At 47.6% G+C, this 20,029-nt stretch overlaps 2 protein-coding genes across 3 annotated transcripts in view; one reads left to right on the forward strand and one right to left on the reverse strand.

Annotated features, from left to right (window-relative positions):
* COQ9 (coenzyme Q9) lies at nt 1-14,816 on the reverse strand. The gene is made up of 9 exons (XM_047836010.1): nt 14,498-14,816; nt 11,273-11,441; nt 9,762-9,897; nt 4,955-5,097; nt 4,587-4,671; nt 2,998-3,102; nt 1,329-1,484; nt 1,017-1,070; nt 1-692 (listed from the first exon to the last, which is right to left on the reverse strand). The coding sequence occupies exons 1-9, from the start codon at nt 14,799-14,801 to the stop codon at nt 657-659; spliced, it is 1,188 nt and encodes a 395-aa protein (XP_047691966.1). The 5' UTR covers nt 14,802-14,816; the 3' UTR covers nt 1-656.
* CIAPIN1 (cytokine induced apoptosis inhibitor 1) overlaps nt 14,613-20,029 on the forward strand; it is a 16,975-nt gene continuing 11,558 nt past the window's right edge. For both annotated transcript variants that reach the window (XM_047836011.1, XM_047836013.1), the window contains exon 1: nt 14,613-14,739. The gene's annotated coding sequence lies outside the window, so the exon portion shown is untranslated. The remainder of the gene's footprint in view (nt 14,740-20,029) is intronic.

Genomic DNA, 20,029 nt, shown 5'->3' on the forward strand with positions numbered 1-20,029 from the left:
AACTGCTTCAAACATATTTATTACTATTTGTACAGACTCTTAACCCTACAAACACATGCTGGTATAATGCGACAACGGCCTGGGTTCACGCCTCCGGCCAGGCTGGGCACCACTGTCCAGCAGGCACCAGTCTCAAGTGAGGCAGCTTTCTGAGGGGTTCCCAGGTGCAGTATCTCAGGACACCAGAAAGGAGAGGGGTGCAAGGAACGCCTGTGTGCACAAGTCTGTGCTGTGCTGGGGATGGGCTGCCACTTTATAAAGGTTTCACAGCCTGACTCTGATTTGGGAGCCCCAGAGATTACTCTAGGAAGATTAAGACATGATCAAGTATCTGTGAGACCATAGATAGGGACATGCCGGGTTTCTGTGGCTTGAACGCTTGGATGAGAGCCTCATTTTTTCAGTCACACAGTGGTAATGCAGAAAGGCATCAGGAGGCCTGGCCTGGTATTTAGAACTGAAGAAGTAGCCTGATCGCAGGCTACAGCTGTATCAAGTGCTCTGTGGTTTCCAGGTGGCTGTCGTAGTGACTCAGGAGTCCTTCAGTGTTTTCTCATTAACACCCTGTTCCATGGGTGGCACTTCATATCTTTCAAAGCCCTTTCAATGTATCTGCAGATTTTCTTCTGGGCACTCTAGCTCACACCCCATCCCGCTCACCGGCGCTGGTTTAGACCGGTCAGGTTCTTGAGCTGATACAGGGAAGGAAACAGAATGATGAGGCCTTGCCCTGCCATTAGGACTCCAGTGGGAGAGACTGGGGTTTTCAAGGCGGCAGGCATGGCTAAGATCCACAGATCTGACATGCTAGGGGCCTGGGAATCAGCAATGTTTTTTAATGGCAGCAAAAAAAAAAAAAAGAGATGGGGTACTGAGGATCAGAGACCGGGGCTGAATCACTGTCTGTATTAGGAGTTTTCTAGTTTAAAAGATTTGGGAACACTGACACATGTTTTAAGGGTCACAGGGCAGGACGGGGACGGGAGGAGGGCAGGGATGAGTGAGACAGTACTTACCGTCACTGCTGCACCCATGAGTCCTTGAACCAGTGCCTCTCCAGTGGACTTTACCTAGAAGGAGTCAGGGTCAGGCTCTCTTAAGCCCCCAGTACAAGCTCAAAGGTGAAACAGGTAAGACAAAAGCAGGGGTCGGGGGTGGAGGGGGGACTCATGAGGACCCTGTGGACTGGAGGAAGAGCCTATGATCACAACCACAAATGGCCCAAGTATGGCTCTTAGGGAAATGGCTGGCACACTCCCTGGGCAAGCCTTCAGGAGGAGGGGGGTGTGCCTAGTGAGGAGGCTTCCCAAATGGCTAGCCCCAACTACCTGCTTGGCAGTGTGGCCCATGTTCATTGCGTCGTTAATCCGGTTTTCCAGGAAGCGCCAAGTGTCCTCGAAGTCTGGGGACGAGTCCTGCATCATCACCAGCTCTGTCGTGTTGTAGATGCCAGCCAGCACAGCTCGGCGGGTATACCAGTTAAACTGCAAAGAAACCCACCCAGGAAGGTGGGTCACCACTACTGCTGTGGGCTGGGGAAGTCTGGGGGTTCCTACCCAAAGCCACGGGCACTAAGGGGTCCCTCCTGATCTCTTTTCCCCACAGATGCATTTGTTTCCCTGCAAGACATTGGTGTTCTCAAATTTGGCTGGGCAACAAAATTACTGGGAGATTAAAATGCAAGCTCCTGGGCCCAACTTCTCAGAGTTTAGAGTCAAGGGGTCTGAAGTAAGTGCAAGGAATCTGGACGTCTGATTAGCATCCCAGGCGATTTTGCTACAGGCATCCATTTTGAAGCCTGTGAAAAGACTGCGTCTTAGGCCGCCTAAATTCTGGGAGGTTCTCTGGTCAGCCAGTTATGACCAAACCGTGGTATGCTCACCAGTAAAGTGAGGGCTGAGACAGGCCCACGGACAGATTCAGAACACCCAGGAGGAGCGAGGGGCTCCAGTCCCTCAGCCACTTCAGGCTGGCCCAGCAAATGGCTCTCTGGAGCACTAACTCAGCTGCTTTGTGTTTTATTCCTTTAATTTCTTTGCTAATTTCATTTTCCCACCAGCTCTGTTGGTGGTGTCCTCCGACATGGGGGAAGCTTATTAAGTCCTTTGTTAGAACTGTGGCAGGAGTAGCTCTTCGCCTCCCCAGCCTGGACTCCACAGAGCACCATTACATATTAACTTCTTTTATGAAGGTATACTTTTTATTTTTTAATTTCCTACCAGAAATATGACAGCATTAACAAGTCAGAAGCTATCCTGATGCCTGTTTAAAGGCTAATTGATCTCTTGGCAAAGCAGGCCAGGAGGGGCTCGGGGGAGGGAGTTCCTTTTTAAGGCAACAGCGGCTCCATGGCGTTCTGTTCACTTTTTTAAAATCAGTCTCATGAGGGGCGCCTGGGTGGCTCGGGTGGCTCAGTCGGCTAAGTCGGTTGAGCATCCGACTTCAGCTCAGGTCATGATCTCACAGTCTGTGAGTTCGAGCCCTGCATCAGGCTCTGGGCTGACTGCTCAGAGCCTGGAGCCTGCCTCGGATTCTGTGTCTCCCTCTCTCTCTGCCCATCCCCTGCTCATGCTCTGTCTCTCTCTCAAAAATAAACATTAAAAAATTAAAAATAAATAAATAAATAAATAAAATCAGTCTCATGAAAGACACACACTGAGAAATCACATCGCAGAATGGGAGTCTTAGGAGATTGAGGGGAAATGATTATAAAACAGCAGCCTTGTCACCAGGCCCTCTGATGCTTGTGTCACCAGGAGGGGACAGAGGGAATAATCACTGGTTTGTGGCTCGAGCGTGCATCCTTGAATGAGGACGTAGGTCCCACTATGGCTTGTTGAGGGAGCTTCCTCGTCCCTAGTCTCTCCTTTCCAAGACAGGAGTGGCACTGCAGGCCCACTGAAAGGCTCTGTGATCAAAGACCTTTCACAAACTTCCCGAAGAAATGCTTAACCCAAGCCTCTCCTGGTGTCCTGTGGGTTTGCAGAAAGCACTCACATCAGTGGACTGGTCCCCAGCGTAATGCCACATGTCATCCACCATACTGGTGATCAGGCTTAGGCTGGATGGGATGTTGTGCGGGAGCATGAGGATGCTGAGGGCCTGAGGAAAGAATGACAGAAACGGGTACTGCACACAGGGAACACAGAGCACAGGTGGATGGTGCGGCGCCTCGCCTCTCCACAGAGGTATGTGAGAGGGCCTGCCCACTCCCCTGCTGAGACCCACCATCTCCGCCCGGTTGGCGTGAGCTCCTGGCAGCTGACAACCCTGGTTACAGCTGATGGGAGCCAGGGGCAGCCCCCACCCTCAGCTGGCCCACTCAGGTTCTCCATCCCCGGCACGTGGACTTGGGAATGCAGGCAGCCGGAGGGTCTAGACTGGTCTAAGAGTACTGAGAGCAAGGATGGTGGAGGGCACCCCATTCTGTAACATGGAGGTAGAAGCAGAGCTAGGAGGAGGGTCTGGGAGTAGTTTCTAGGTCCAAATCCCTGGGCCCAGCAGCATTCCTGCCCTTGATGCCCCATGGCAACCTCACAATAAATTCCTCCCTGGGGTTTTGCTTAACTCAAGTTGGTTTCTGGTATCTGAAACCAAAAATCCTTCAACTAATACAAGCAATAGCACGACCCAGAGACGCTTCCTTAGCAGACATCGACTCTTGAGAGTACAAGGTCTTGTCACTTTACCAACTCAAAACTCCACTGGCTGTGGCCTGCGGGAGCTGGGTCAGAGGCCCTGGCTCGGCTGGAAAAGTTTTTTCTTATCGAAGTAGCCCAGAAGAAAACGTGCTGAGTCAGAAGGCAGTCAGGGCCCAATACACACACTTCCACTGCTTTGACTGCAAGGTGGAATGAATCAGGCCAGAGGTCTGAAAATCCAGCGTGGCAAGCACAGGCAGGGGACAGGACTCCACTCTCGAGATACTCCCTCCGCAGGCAGCCTGGGGTTAGGTGCACCGCTGCTGTTCCAAGGTCTGTCAACTGACTGATGGGCGCTATTGCTCAGTAGTGGGCGGAGGACACTAGATGATCCCTGCTGCCCTCTCATTCCTGATGTGCTTGGACTCCATTTTCTTAACTAAGAGAACGGCCCACACTGTGATATGCTTTGAAACAGGAAAAAGGAAGCTTCAGGAAAGGGGACAAAAAAGCCTTGGAACGAATACTCCAATTTTCAAGCATCACATCGACAACTGGAAAAGACATCCCAGTCCTCTGAGATCCAGGACACGACAGGCCTGTTAATGACGATGGCCAATAAAATCTCATTTTCTAATCTCCTCCATGGATTCCTCCTCACTGAAGACCTGGTAGCACACTCAGGCCACCAGGAGCCAACACGATGTGACCCAGTACGCAAGCCACTCACACTTCTAGGAACTGAGACCCAGATGGCTCAGTTACTCCCTCTGGCACGACCAAGACCGCACTCCCTAGCTCTACCAAGTGCACGGAGAATCCCCAGGTCTGTGCGGATTAATGAGCCAGCTTCTGAAGACTGTGCAGGGTCCTCCGAGTGCAAGGTGCTGAGAACTAAGAGCACGAATGCATTGGTGCCCTGTAGCCTAGATATGGACTCTGTACCCGGGGCCAGTGCTCAATGTATGGAATCAGCATTCTCAGTCTGGTTTCCACTGCGTCCCTCAGGAACTGGTCTGTCTTCCTCTTCCTGGAAGAGGGAAAAGAAAAGAGTGGGTCTCTGGGTCAAAGGCATGGGCTCGGGGCTATCCTGCTTACTCGGCGCTAGGGAGGAGGGTCCCACCAGCTCCTGATGCTGGCCTGACTACAGCTGTCACAGAGAGGCAGCTGTGTTCCAGTCCCCTCAAAGCAGCGGGGCTGCTCAATGCTCCTCTCTTTCGGCTCTGCCTGGATTGGCCTCCCGAGACTGTTAGTGGGGCCTGAGCCCCCTGATCCTTAACTGCCACCCTGAGCAAAAATGCCACAGGACTTACTCGGCCTGGCCCAGCTGTACCAGCTTCTGCTCCTCTTCCAGCACATGAGTGAGCCGAGCATTGCACTGGGTCACAAAATGCAGTACCAGCTCACTGCCGTCATTCCCAAACATGCTGGCTGCTGCAGTGGAGAGACCCAGAGACTACAAAAGGAGACAGAGAAAACAGAAAAGTGGCAGACAAATGTAGTGGACATGTGTTGTCTGTTCCTCACCAGCACCTCTTTTTCCAGTAACAGCAGCTTGATTTTTTAATGGGATAACCCTATTCTTCACCCCTGGTCCGTGTGATTTGGGTAAAGCTGACCAGCAATCCTCCATCCTCCATCAACCCTTTGGTGTATTTTTTTTTTTTTTTTTTTTTTTTTGAGAGAGAGGGCGTGAGTGAGGGGCAGAAAGAAAGAGAATCTCATGAGGGGCGGAGAGAGAAGGTTGGGGGGAGAGAGAGAGAGAGAATATCCCACGCAGGTTCTACACTGTCAGCACTCACCTGAAGCAGGGCTCATGAGCCAGCTCATGACCTGAGCCGAAGTCAGATGCTTAACCAACTGAGCCACCCAGGCACCCCCTTTGGTGTGCTGTAAAGCCTGAGATCCAGACTTGGATAACTGGAGCTCACAGTGACTAGCTCAGGCACATGCACATGACCAAATCCAGGCCCTAAGAGGCCAACTCTGGACTTTTGCTAGTGCTCATGGAAAAGAAGTGCTCTCTTTCCACTGGGGCTGCTGAACCATTTTTAGTCCTGTGTGGGAAGCCCCTGCTGGGAATGAAGCTCACAGAGAGGAAAGCAAAGCAGACAGGATGGAGAGACAATTCCCAGCAGCACAAAGGAGCTACTTCCAGACTTTTGTTATTAAATGAGTCTGAACACACCCTTGCCTGCTCCAGCCAATCAGAATTGAGCTCTGACACTTGTAACCCAGAGTCCTAATATAAAAAAGGGGGCTGGGAAGAGCACTCAGCTCTTCCTCACCAATTCACTTAACCTAAACCTCTTGGAAATTAGGCCTCTATGTTGAAAAAAACAAAAAAACAAAAAAACAAAAAACAAAACAAAAAGCAAAAAAACCCCAAAAACCAAAAAACATTTTTCTTTTTTTAAAAATAAATATTTATTAATTTTTAAAATATATTCTTTTTTTAATGTTTATTTATTTTTTTGAGAGAGAGAGACAGAGCATGAGTGGGGGGGAGGGGCTGAGAGGAGGAGACACAGAATCCAAAGCAGGGGCTCAAACTCTCGAACCATAAGATCATGACCTGAGCTGAAGTCAGACGCTTAACCGACTGAGCCACCCAGGCGCCCCACATGTTTATTCATTTTTGAGAGAGACAGAGAGAGAAGGGGAGGGGCAGAGAGAGGGGACAGAGGATCTGAAGCAGACTCTGCACTGACAGCAGAGAGCCTGACGCAGGACTTTAACTCACAAACCATGAGATCATGACCTGAGCTGAAGTTGATGCTTAACTGACTGAGCCACCCAGGCACCCCAAATGCTTATTCATTTTCGAGAGAGCAAGTGAGCAAGGGGGGCAGGGGCAGAGAGAGAGGGGGGCAGAGGATCTGAAGCGGGCTCTGCACTGACAGCAGAAAGCCTGATGCAGGACTTGAACTCACAAACCATGAGATTGTGACCTGAGCTGAAGTCGGACGCTCAACTGAGCCACCCAGGGGCCCCAAAACATTTTCTTTTATGAGTTGTTAAGGAGTTAACAATGCCATGATGGTCCTTTGCTCTTCCTGATATGTGGCAATCATCGAGCATCTACTGGAGGCAGAACTATGACAGCACCAGGGAGAGAGGGAAGGGAAGGAACAAAAAAAGTACTAACTATAAATCCCTCCAATTGGGAGTGGAGAAAGTGCCTCTGTTTTGGTGGAAGTTATAGAGGGCAATTTGGCAGTATTCACAACAGACTTGCACCCACATCAATACTAATGGCAACTGATGTTTACTGTGTCAGGCACCCTGCTAAGCACATGACACACACAATCTCACTGTGGCCTCGGCCACGTAGCAACTCCAGCTGGTGGGGGTTATCCTCACTCATTTTACAGATGAGGAAACTGAGGCTCAGAGCTCATCACCACCAGGCTATACTGGCTCTACTATGTATGTTAACAACACCCTCAAAAATATACACACTCAGGGCTCCTGGCTGGCTCAGACACAGCATGTGACTTTTGATCGTGAGTTCAAGCCCCACATTGAGTGTAGAGATGACTTAAATATTTGGAAAAAAAACATATTTTCTCTCTCTGGACCAGATGGGGAGTTATTGTCTCAGCCTCCGCTTTGTGATGCAGGGGCCGTAGTCCACAAGCCACACTTCCAGCTCCATGTTAGGCTCTGCCCATCCCATCGCTGGAGGGAGACCGTGAGGCTAGAGGAGGAGGAAGGGTCCCTCTCCTTCCTGTGGACGTCCTGTCTGCTGGCGGCTCCGTGAGCATCTCCCCAGAAGCCGCCTTCACCCAGGGCAGCACTTCCCTCTGGTGGCCTGGCCCTGGCTGAGCCGGTCTGTACCCTTCCCAGAACCCAAAGAACTGGTTCCACTGAACCACCATCACGTTGGGTGCCAGCCCCAGGGGACCCTCTCTCTAAACTTAGAGACAGCATCACTGGCCAAGTAGCTCCTCCTCCTCACCTCCACAGGGACTCTCCTTCAAGCCTCCCATTTTAACAAGTCCAATTTTCCCCTTTGTCTCCTTAGCCCTGGAGATGGGAGCTAAACCCTGTGGCAACCTCCGTAATACCCTAAGGGCTTCTTTTTATCCTGCCACTTACCTGGTTACCAACTTTACACCCCATTCCCCCTTCACTGTATTAAGTTCTATTTGATTTTTTTTTTTTAATTTTAATGTTATTTTTGAGAGAGAGAGAGAGACAGAGCATGAGCATGGGAGGGGCAGAGAGTGAGGGAGACACAGAATCCGAAGCAGGCTCTATTCTCTGAGCTGTCAGCACAGAGCCTGATGTGGGGCCCGAACCCATGAACTGTGAGATCTATGACCTGAGCTGAAGTTGGATGCTCAACCAATTGAGCCACCCAGGCGCCCCTATTCTATTTGAATAACCGGTGTAGTTTCTGTTTGGTCTGATATACCACAAAATAGCAACTCCATTTCTCAAAATGCACTTAAATGTTGTACAAATAGGTTTAGAATACTAAAAAATTGGAAACAACCCAAATGTTTATCAATTGAAGTCAAATAAATACAATGGGTATTATGCAGCCACTATGAATGAAGATATACACAGGACACAGTGAAGAAGACCAGTTACTGTAGACTAATGCAGTATAAGATTTTTCCAAACAGGGGCACCTGGGTGGCTCAGTCAGTTAAGCATCTGACTTCGGCTCAGGTCATGATCTCATGGTTTGTGGGTTCGAGCCCTGTATCGGCTCCGTGCTGACAGCTCAGAGCCTGGAGTCTGCTTTGGATTCTGTGTCTCCCTCTCTGCCCCTTCCCTGCTTGTGTTCTATCTCTCTCTCTCTCTCTCTCTCAAAAATTAATAGACATAAAAAAAAAAGTTCTAGGAGTATGAATATAGGTAGCTTTGATATATAGTGATTCCCTCCCTTTAAAAAAAAAAAATTTTTTTCCAAACCATCCTGTTACATTTCTGTTCCACCACTTCCTGTAATAATTCTTTCTAACATTCTCTGCCACCCTCAAACCTTTGTCTCCTCTTACCCTTAACTTCAGGTTCATGAGACAACCACACCTACTTCACAGGGAACAGAAGCTGTCCCTTGGGAACTCCCTTAATATTCTAAAAATTAAACCCGTAGTTGTCTTCTCCAACCTCACCCCTATTACATCAAAGGCCAGTCCTCGCACTCATTTCCCAGATCTCCTAATTCTTGCCTTGAAGGGGCTCTGGACTTCGGATCTTTTCTCTCGTACCTGCACTTCTTTCTCGTACCTGCACGACTTTCTCTCGTACCTGCACTTCACCCTTGTTTCTGTGCTCTCGCCAGCATTCAAACACGCTCACCCTTCCATCCAATTTCCCCGCAAGCTTGGGGTGGGAGACGTGAATCTGGAACTCCTTTGCTTTCTGTTCTCGCTGTGCTCTCACAGGGCGGCATCTGGCTATGCTTGACAATTCTGTGCACCATGGCCTCCAGGTGAGCCAACGGCTTAATCTAAAGCAGCCATCTGTGCCAATGCAGGAGCAAACACCGTCAGTCTTACTGACAAAGCAAGGCGTGTTGGTCTCCTAGATGGTGCCCTCTTGCATTTTCAAACACCAGATTTCATCAATTTTAAGATGCACCTATTTTTTCATTTCATTTTATTTTTATGATTTTATTTTGAAGTAATTTCTATACCCAACGTGGGGCTGGAACTCACAACCCCAAGATCAAGAGTCACACATTCTACCAACTGAGCCAGCCAGATGCCCCCCTACTTTTTCATTTAAACATGCAGTGTGAATCATGCAATTGACAACATGTCCCAGTTTAATAGGTAGCATTTTTTCTTTTTTAGTGATGCATAAAATAATGGCACTTCTCACACCACTGCTTAGAGTCAATGAAACATGGTAACTGTGATCATAGGCAACACCTATGCCTAAGGGGCTGCCTTTATAACCTAGCTCGCAAGAACCAACTCCATGGTATAATCTTTCTGTATTAAAAAAATAAAGCTATTTTTACCCTATTGGGAAAACACACCCTGCCCCAATCCTGTAGCAGTGAGGGGCTCTAAGCTGGGCCATAAGAAAGCATGAGACCCTCTGCTTTGGCCGGTGTGACTCCCTCCCGGTCCCCATCCCCCCTCCTCCTATACACACCTGGGCTCCTTCCGCGATGGCCTCTGCTGTCCACCCGTGGGCAGGCACGAACTCCAGGGCTGCGGTCAGGATGCGGTGCTGCAGCTGCTCCTCGCTCTCATGGTCCTCCTCCTCCTCACCACCCTGATCTGTGTACCTGAGACCCAAACCCAACAGACACGTGGGGACGGAACCCAGCACACCTCATCTCACTGCCGGCTGCCTGACACGCAAAATGAGCCTGACCGGAAACCGGAGGCTCTGGGCCTCCTCTAAGCGCACGTTGGGAAGACACTTACTTTTCACCAGTACTGATGTTTCAATGTCAACAGAACAAAAATTCTATCACCTTTCTCCTCTCATACAGTCACTGAGACAAGGGATCCCGTGAGTGAGGAGGTCATGTCATAGGAAGGCAAATGCTCCCATAGCCCCCTGGATTTCTCTGTTTACAGCCCTTAGCACACTGTTTCTTCATCTGTATTTGTACCAAACGATAACTCCATGAGGACAGGGACAACAGTTGTAGTATTCACAGGGCCTGGCACAAAGGAGATCCTCAGAACATATTTGCTAAATGGAAATGAGAAGCACTTTAATCAGGAGACCATAAAAATGATGGGAACACCCTAATTTCAGAGCTAGCAGGACATCTCAGTGGCAGAATTAAGAAAAAAAATATCTAATGGAAACGTAAACTATTTTCACCTCCCTAGAGGCCAATTTGGTCCCACACATGTAACAAAATTTTAGATGTGCACCTGCTTTGATTCAATGCTCCCCCTGCTGAGAGAATCACACACTTGATCACATTTTTTATAGCAGTGAAGGAAATCTATTCATCAATAAAAGGTAGGTTAAATAAATTTAAACTGTTTTTAATGTTTATCCTTGAGAGAGTGAGAGCATGAATGGGGAAGGGGCAGAGAGAGAGGGAGACAGAGAATCCGAAGCAGGCTCCAGGCTCTGAGCTGTCAGCACAGAGCCTGATATGGGGCTCAGACCTACCAACGGTGAGATCATGACCTGAGATGAAGTCGGACGCTTAACTGACAGAGCCATCCAGATGCCCCAAGATAGGTTAAATAAATTTTAATACTGCCATTTGCTGGCATAGTATGCAACCATGAAAATCATACAGACTGAGAAAACATTAAAAATGTACTATTGAGTGAAAAAACAGGTTCTGGAATGGTGTACAGTGTAATTAATCACTTACAGTATATAGATTTACGTATGGAGTATACTTATAAAACATCAAAAAAGGACATTTGCAAAAACATTAGAGTTTTTTCAGGGTTTGTGATTTCTGGTAATTTTTGCTTTACTTTTATGAGCTTCTTTACTTTGATTCGATATTTTAGAGTGTACAGGCACAATTAAAATATAATAAAAAAGCAACAGTTTCCTTTCAAAGATAGCCTAGAAAATGATGGAAGGTGAAAAGGAGGATAAAGAGGAGAGAGGAAGGACAGACACACCCAAGCATGCAAAATGGCCAGAAATGGATGGACTGCGGTCCTGATACATACCTGGGGGGTGGACGAGAGGACTCTGGCTTGGGTTCTTCTGCTCTGTGTGTCTCAGGATGTTGCTGAGAAAAAGACGGGGGAGGTTGTTGCTTCTGCTCATCTGAAGACTTTAGTTGCACAGCTGAAGCATGGAAGGCACGTGACACCAGGGCTGACTGGCAACGGGACACTGAAACAAGAACGGGGCTGGTCAGGCAGGAACACTTACCAGAGAAGACTCTTTGATGCCCCAAATGGCATGAGGGATGGGGAGAGGAAAAGCAGGGCTGAGTCTACTCCAGAACCACTTATCTGAGTATTGAGTCCCAGACAAAAATCTTCGGTAAACTGGCAACCTTGACACATGATGTGGTGGCAAAAGCATGAGCCAGGGAACCGAAGACCTGGCCTCTGGCCTTTTGCTATCGTTTGTTCACTGTATGGTAATGGGCTTCGTCCCAATGAGCATGATTTTTAAATACGCAAATTAAGGGGCGCCTGGGTGGTGCAGTCGGTTAAGCGTCCGACTTCAGCCCGGGTCACGATCTTGCGGTCCGCGAGTTCGAGCCCTGCGTCGGGCTCTGGGCTGATGGCTCGGAGCCTGGAGCCTGTTTCCGATTCTGTGTCTCCCTCTCTCTCTGCCCCTCCCCCGTTCATGCTCTGTCTCTCTCTGTCCCAAAAATAAATAAACGTTGAAAAAAAAATAAATTAAAAAAAAAGAAAATAAATAAATATGCAAATTAAGAGTAAGAATCTGTTTGCTCACTGGGAGTGTTGTGAAGCCCAATCAAAAAGTGAAAATGACCTGAAATTGCTACATATTTATATTATACCAAGAGCACTGGACTAGAAATGAGGCCTGAGTACTGATTCCTACAGTATTTATATGGTGTCTTCACACAGGTCACTAATCTCTATTTACTTACTCATTTAATTCATTTGAGCGAGAGAGACAGAGACAGAGTGAGTGGGGGAGAGTGGCAGGAGAGAGAGAGAATCTCAAGCAGGCTCCATGCTCAGGGCGGAGCCCAACATGTGGCTCAATCCCATGACTGTAAGATCGTGACCTGAGCTGAAACCAAGAGTTGGATGGGATGGTCAATGGTCAACTGACTGAGCCACCCAGGCACCCCACAGGTGTGGGGTTTTTCTCATGCTGATGTTTTCTCATTGGCAACACCTGCAACACCTCATTTACTATGGGAAGGGCTTTGGAAAGTCCAGGCCCACTCCTTTTTTTCTTTCCCAACATTTTATTATAGAAAATTTCATACAAGTTGAAAGAACTATGACATGAACACCTGTGTACCCACCACCTAGGTTCTACATATCTATCACACTCTCCCGTCATCAATCCATCTTATGTTTGATGCATGTTGTAGACCTCAGTGTTCTTCAGCTCCACACATTCTGCGTGCATATCATTAACCAGAGTTCAATATTTATTTACTGGTCTTTTACTGAGGTGGTAGTTATATACAATGAAATGCACAAATCTTAAATGTGCCAAATCTGAGTCCTGACAAAAGTGTACACTTGCATAACCTGAACCCCTAACGTGAAGAATATTATCATCACCCCAGAAAGCTTATGCTCCTCCCCAGTCATTCCCCCCCAACCTACACTGTTCTGAAATTTCCACCCTGTCCTGTCCTAGAATTTCATCTAAAGGGAATCATACAGGGGCGCCTGGGTGGCGCAGTCGGTTCAGCGTCCGACTTCAGCCAGGTCACAATCTCGCGGTCCGTGAGTTCGAGCCCCGCGTCAGGCTCTGGGCTGATGGCTCAGAGCCTGGAGCCTGTTTCCGATTCTGTGTCTCCCTCTCTCTCTGCCCCTCCCCCATTCATGCTCTGTCTCTCTGTCCCAAAAATAAAAAAATAAACGTTGAAAAAAAAATTTAAAAAAAAATAATAAAGGGAATCATACAGTATATCCTTTTTGTGCAAAACTTCTTTTGCATAATATATTGTTAACTGATTAGTGTTTTTGTGGAAATCAATTGCTACTTTTTATTGCTGAGTGGAATTGCATTAAGAAACACTAGTCTGTTGATGAACACCTGGGTTGTTTCAGCCTAGTCTATCATGAATAAAGTTGCTGTAAATATACTTGTACACACCTTGTGGTGGACATATGCTTTCATTTCTCCACCTAGGAGTGGATATGCTGGGGCACAGGCATTTCTTTAAACATGTGGATTGGAGTTTTGTATAACAACAAAAGGACACTCGTGTTTTAAAAAGAAATCTATGGACTAACTCAGGGAACGATGATGTTAAAAGAAACACAGAATAGGGGCACCTGGGTGGCTCAGTTAGTTGAGGCTCAGGTTACCATCCCAGGGTCATGAGATGGAGCCCTAACATCGGGCTCTGCACTAAGCTTGGAGCCCGCTTAAGATTCTCTCCCTTTCTCTCTCTCTCTTTCTCAAAAAACAAAACAAAACACAACACAGAATAGTAGGTGTAAAAATATCGGTATTTTAGTATTTGTACACACACAAAAAATGGAACAAATACTCATAAAACTTTGAATAGGATGGGAGAGGTCCCAAAGCATGACTGTGGAAACCACCGCGGGGCACAAGATTTGATGAAATCCAGGAGAATATAATTTTATTAATTGTATGTTTATGTTAATACATCAATGTATACATTCTATTTATGGAGGTGACACTGGTTGTCCATTTACAGTAGCAATATAAAGCTACCTCTTTTAAGTAAACGTCTAGTATTAAGAACTCGGGTGTATAAACAAAAATACTGACTATACTGTGGAAAAGGTGGGACAATATCATAGAATCAATGAAGTGAGGAGATGACCGACTTAGGAAACAACGGACTAGGGGCTCTCTGCGGCCGTTTCCAACTCTGACCCTGAAGTGGCCCTTCCCGGGGACTTGGCGGTGGACTTGCCGACAGACTGGGTCTGGGTCTGCCAGGCTGCAACTGCCGAACTGTGAGACCCTGGGCACCCACAGCCCTCTCTCTGGGGCTCCGTTAACTTCGTTAAATGGGAGAGACAGGCCCCGCCCCGCCACTCCTGCCCTTCACAGCTCAAGAATGGGAGCAGAAACCAGCCAGGCGGCCCCTTAGAGCCCTGGACGCCGGCGGCTCCGCGCCGATGCCCTTCACCTCACCTTGCTCGTGGGCCGCCACGGCGGCCTCTTCCGCCCCGCACCCAGGCCAGGTCGGCTTCGTGCCCCTCCCTGCTCCTCCCCGCTCCCCGGCTCGGCCGCCCCCTCACCGGGCAGGCACCGCAGCTGCAGGAGCCTCCAGCCCGCCCGGCCGAGCGCGCCTGACACCGCCGCCGCTGCCGCCGCCATCTTGGAAGCGGGCACGCCTCCGCCAGTGACGCGGCGGACACCCGGGAGCTCGCCAAGGCCACTTCCGCCCTGCCCGCGCTCCCGCAGAGTCCTCATATCGCGAGAGGCGCGAGGTGCGAAGCCGGCTGCCGCGAAGAAGCCGGGAGCGAGCCCCGAGAGGCAGGTGAGCGTCGTAGAGTTGCGGCCCAGGAACCCGATCTCCCCAGCTGTCCCCTTCCGGCCCATCCTCGCCCCTGGAGCCTCTTGTTTCCTATTCCCAGCCCCGTCCCTCGGTGAACACGGAGCCATGACCACCTCCCAGGGGAGCACGGCGGGCTTTTGCCCGGGGAGCCCGTATGGGCGGGGAGGGGGGGGGGGCGGCCGGCCCTGCCTGTCTCGGGCTCCTGCGCTGTGGTGGCTTCTGACCTTCCCGGGCTGCCTCCTCTCATGCGCTGCCGGCCCGAGGTCTGAGGCTCCGAAGTCAGCGCGCTGAGGAGGAGCCTTGACCTTGCGTCCCCAAGACCTGGGTCCTTCAAGACCTGCTTCTGCTAATAGCCAGCCGTTGTGACCTTGGACCTCAGGCCCTCGTCTCAAACACTGGGGGAGCTGAAGCCTCGGTCTTTGGGGGAGGGGGGGTACTTAACCCCCAGGTTGTAATTTTGAGCCAGTGACTTGCCAGAATCTCCAAAGTGTGGAGTTGGTGTTATTAAATAACAAAAAAGTAACCGAGTAACTTTTAAAGATCTAATTGGCTTTATTGAACAATTCATGAATTGGGCATCCCATCCCAAGTAAAGGTTTTTTTTAAAGGCAGAGGGGGTGAGACAGGGAAGTCATAATGGGGGGAGGGGATTATTTCAGGCAAGGGGACAGAAGGGGTCTGTTAGGCAGATTACCTTACTAATGCTGACTGTAAAATTCCAAACTGACCCCTGAACTGAGATTACATCCCTGGAGAAGGTTGAAACCACAATTAAGTTAGCTGTTAGTTTCAGTTTGTAGATGATGTGTGCTTAGCACAAGTGGCTCCATTTGGGGCCTGTGGTCATCTTTTCAGCAGTATAATTTAATATTTCCCAAACTTGCCAGATCAAAAGAACCATCCAGGATGCTTGCTAATAAATTGGGTACCCAGGTCTTTCTCCTGGAGTGTTGATTCAGTACATCTGGGTGCAGTCCAGGAATCTTATTTTAACAAAGCCCCCAGGTGACTTGTAGACTCTGCAAGTTTAGGAAAGGTTGGTGGTGTCCATTCTGACATTAAGTGCCGCTCTCTGAATGACTCAGGGAGGTCATGGACCAGGCACTAAACTGAAGTGTAAATGCAGAGTGCCTCCCTGTGATATCTGTCATCAGGGAAGGCTTCATATTAACAGGGAAAAGTACATGGTTTCCATGTTAGGAATAACTGATGACAGGAACAAAGCATGTCATTCTGTAAATTTTGTGTTTGCAGTTAGACCCTTGTCTTTGTATCTCTTTTGCACAATGCTTATCAGCTAGTCTTTTCAAACCATCTTGCCCTCCCCTGCCTGCATGTGGAGAAAGCCCTTCTGAGCCAGAACTACTCCCCAGATGTTAAAATTTCAGATCCACAGCTCTGGATTTCATTAAAACACTACTGATCTGTGAGGTTTTGTTTTCTGAGTTCTGTCCACCGATCCTCAAATGAGCCTTTCCTGTGGAAATTCTAGCTCTGGGGTATCCTTCCTGAAATTCTTAATTCTTGACACATACCTAATTGTCCGGAGACAGTCTTCCATTTTCCTTTGAGTTTCTTGTTTTCTTGCCGATTATCACCTCTTTTTCTCTCTCTCTGTGTGTGTGTGTGTGCACGTGCACACACACACGCTCATTACATTTAAATGTTTCCTTTTTGAGAACTTTCAGTATTCTTAGAAGTTTTTAGCCACCTGACTTAAAAGGATTGATCTTTGGTAAGAACTGGTATGCAAACTTCAATCTTATTTTTTTTTCTTATTTTTTAAAAAATGTTTTTATGGTGGGGGGGCAGGGGCAGAGAGAGAGGGGTGGGGCGACAGAAAATCTGAAGCAGGCTCTGTGCTGATAGCCCAAGCCCGATGAGGGGCTTGAACTCATGAACTGTGAGATCATGACCTGACCCAAAGTCGGTTGCTCAACTGACTGAGCCACCCAGGTGCCCCAATCTTCTTTTTTTCCTTTTGGCTCCCTTCATCCTTCAGAGGAGCCAAATGCCTCAAGATTTGATGTTTATTGGGTACCTGAGAAATAAACAAGTGCATCTCCAGAAGTTGTTTTCAGACATCTGCTTTCCCTGCCTGCCAGTAGCACTTGAGAAGAGCCACGGGCACTTGTGTATAGCAGGCAGTGCTGGAGCAGTGCTTAACAAGGCCAGTTACGTGACAGTGCCTTCTTCAACTCCACCTCTTTTTAGATATGAAACTGAGTCACACTTGTAAGTATGTTGACTTAGGTGCTGGACATTTTTTCCTTCGAGTTGCTTTAAAAAGGCAGATTGACAGCCACACAGAACTCTGACGATGACAGGTATCACACTTTGGCTTTTAGATACTTTAAAGAACGTTGTGTCCCATTTTATTCGGAAAATGCTGGCCGAGAGTGGTGGCTCTGTCTGTGTTTTGAGGGTTAATGTTTAGTAAATGTATTTTATGAGCTCCCTCTTGCCAGAGAAGATTAGTTTGGGGGGATATGGAACGCAAAGCATTTTACATCCTTCTAATGTGCTGACACAGTCCCACTGGAGTAGTGCCTAAGATGTCATAAAGTGCAGCTCTTCTGTGTAATTCTAACAGTGAGAAAGAAGCCTCACATCTCTCCCTGGGGAGTCCTCAGTGGGCATAGCTGAGGAGAAAGAATAGGCTTTATAGGAACTCTTTGAAGCAAAGGCAAATAAACTGGCCACCAAAAACTAAGAGTTCTCTTAGAATATTATTTTGTTGAGCTCTGTGCAGCAGACCCTGCTGAGGATCTGCATAAAATATGTTTTGCATATTCTTATCTTCGCATTTACTTCGTACAGCAGCCTTGCAAAATAGGAAATTATTATTCTTTATTGATGGGAAAAGAGGCTAATGACTAACCCATGGTCATGTACTAAGTAGACAGTCCAGTGGTCGATAGAAGCCCAGTTCATCTGTATTCAAAACCTGTGCTCTGTAGAAACTGCCTCCATTTAAGGTTGCTGAAAAGGTCTAGACACCTGGCTTTTTGTTTTGCTCTAACAAACTTTTGCACCTTCTTTCTTTCTTGATGCTTTTTCTGTGAGTACAGTGTAAGGTTTGTAGTTGTTGCTGGTGGGCAGGGAGCTGGTCACTTTCTATTGTCCCAGCAGAGAACCTGGTGCCAACATCATTCTAGAAACAAGTTCTTTATTTCTTATAATCTGATGCCCAGCAATCCATGGTCCTATTTTCCCTGGCTGGTTCTTCTGTGCTGACAGCATGGAGCCTGCTTGGGATCCCCCACCCCCACCCCTTCCCTCCCTCCTCCCTCCCTCCCCTGTTTACATGCATTCACTCTCTCTCTCTCTCTCTCACAATAAATAAATAAACTTAAAAAAATATATGTTTGCGGGAGTTCTTCCTCAACATCCTGTGCCTGTTAAAAGCTTAAAAGTTTCATTTCTTTATTGTGTACTTTTTAAGGATTTAAAAACGATTCAGTGACTAAGGAATGTTGCTTGTCTGATAATACTTGGCATCCTTTTTACTGGGGCTTGCAGTCAGGTCGGGATAATAAGAAGTGGACATTTTACATGGAAGCAATTGGATAAAAGGTATGATGAAAGCAAAAAGGCAAAGGTTTTTCATAGAACAAGGAGGGATTCACTTTGGAGAAGTGGGAGATCCAGGTGGAGCCAGATTATTTATGGAGGACCTGATTCCAGAAGAATGACTTGATTTCACCTAGAAAATAAACTTCTTTAGGAAGTGAGTGACAAAACCAAAGTACTATAGTATTTAAGGATGACTGGCTAATTTGGCTAAGATTTGTAGGTGGGGGAGCAGGTCGTTTGAAGTGAATATTTTTAAGTTTTTATTTTATTTTTGAGAGAGAGAGAGTGCGAGCAGGGGAGGTGCAGAAAGAGAGGGAGACCCAGAATCTGAAGCAGGCTCCGGGCTCCAAGCTGTCAGCACAGAACCTGACGCGGGGCTCAAACCCATGAACCACGAGATCATGACCTGAGCTGAAGTCTGGCTCTCAACGGACTGAGCCACCCAGGCGCCCCTGAAGTGAATATTTTTGAGGACGGAAGAATGTAGTGGACGTGGCTTAAATTCAGTCCGAGTGCCTGTGGTGGCATAATTGTGACTGAGTTAGCCACTTCTGCAGAAGACAGGAGTGTTCAGCACAACACTGATCCATGCTTGACCTGGCTACCACGGCTTCTGCCTTTATGCCATTTATTAGAGCTATTTTAGGTTGGAAACTTGGTGGCATTAATGTTTAAGAAAGAAAGGAGGAGCCAAGTAGAATGCTATCGCCTGACCTGATTTCATTGTGAGCACATTCTAGACTCATCTCAGTATCCAGTGGAAGAGAAAGTTGCCTCAAGGTGGTGGGGGGAGGGGATTTCCATAGGTTAAAAGCATGGGCTTTACAGTCCTATGGATTTGGATTCAAATTCCAGGTCTTTATCTCACAACATTTATTAGTTGTGTGACCTGGCAAGTCCATGGCTTCAGTTTTATAGCTGTAAAATGGGAATATTTAGTTTAAGGTTGTGCTGAGGTTCATTTGAGATAATGTATTTTAAGTGTTTTGAACAGTCTGGGTAACTAACATTAAACGTTAAAGACAGTAGGTAGTATTGATCATTGCAGATTCAATGGAATTGAATTTTCATATTTTGATGAAAGGGAAAATATCATTATTCAATTTGCTAAATTTAAATATGTTGTCTTCTGGGGCGCCTGGGTGGCTCAGTCCGTTAAGCATCTGACTTCAGCTCAGGTCATGATCTCACAGTTTGTGGGTTCAAGTCCCGCATCAGGCTCCGTGCTGACAGCTCGGAGCCTGGAGCCTGCTTTGGATTCTGTGTCTCCCTCTCTCTCTGCCCCTCCCTGGCTTGCACTGTATCCCTCTGTCTCTCAAAAATAAATAAACATTAAAAAAAAATAAATATGTTGTCTTTTTTCTAAAGAAACATTAAGCTTGTGGTTGGGTTATATCTGCCCATTTATTGGCCTTCTTTACTGAGTCCTACTTTTGCCTAATGAGCGTCTTGTGTGTTTTATATTCTGTTCAAGCTGAGTTGTCTCAAATCAAAGCAGAAATAATCTTTCTACCTTCAACTTCCTAACTTGACTGCCAAGACAGGCCTCTCATCAGGGAAGCAACCTGCCTTGTTTGGGAAAGTTGGGGTTATGATCCGTTGAGATGGGTTCATTTCTTCACCTCTCTAGCATCTACAGGAAGATATTCTTTTTTTTTTTTTTTCAACGTTTATTTATTTTTGGGACAGCGAGAGA

The sequence above is a fragment of the Prionailurus viverrinus genome, chromosome E2 (genome assembly GCF_022837055.1).
Source record: "Prionailurus viverrinus isolate Anna chromosome E2, UM_Priviv_1.0, whole genome shotgun sequence".
NCBI lineage: Eukaryota > Metazoa > Chordata > Mammalia > Carnivora > Felidae > Prionailurus > Prionailurus viverrinus.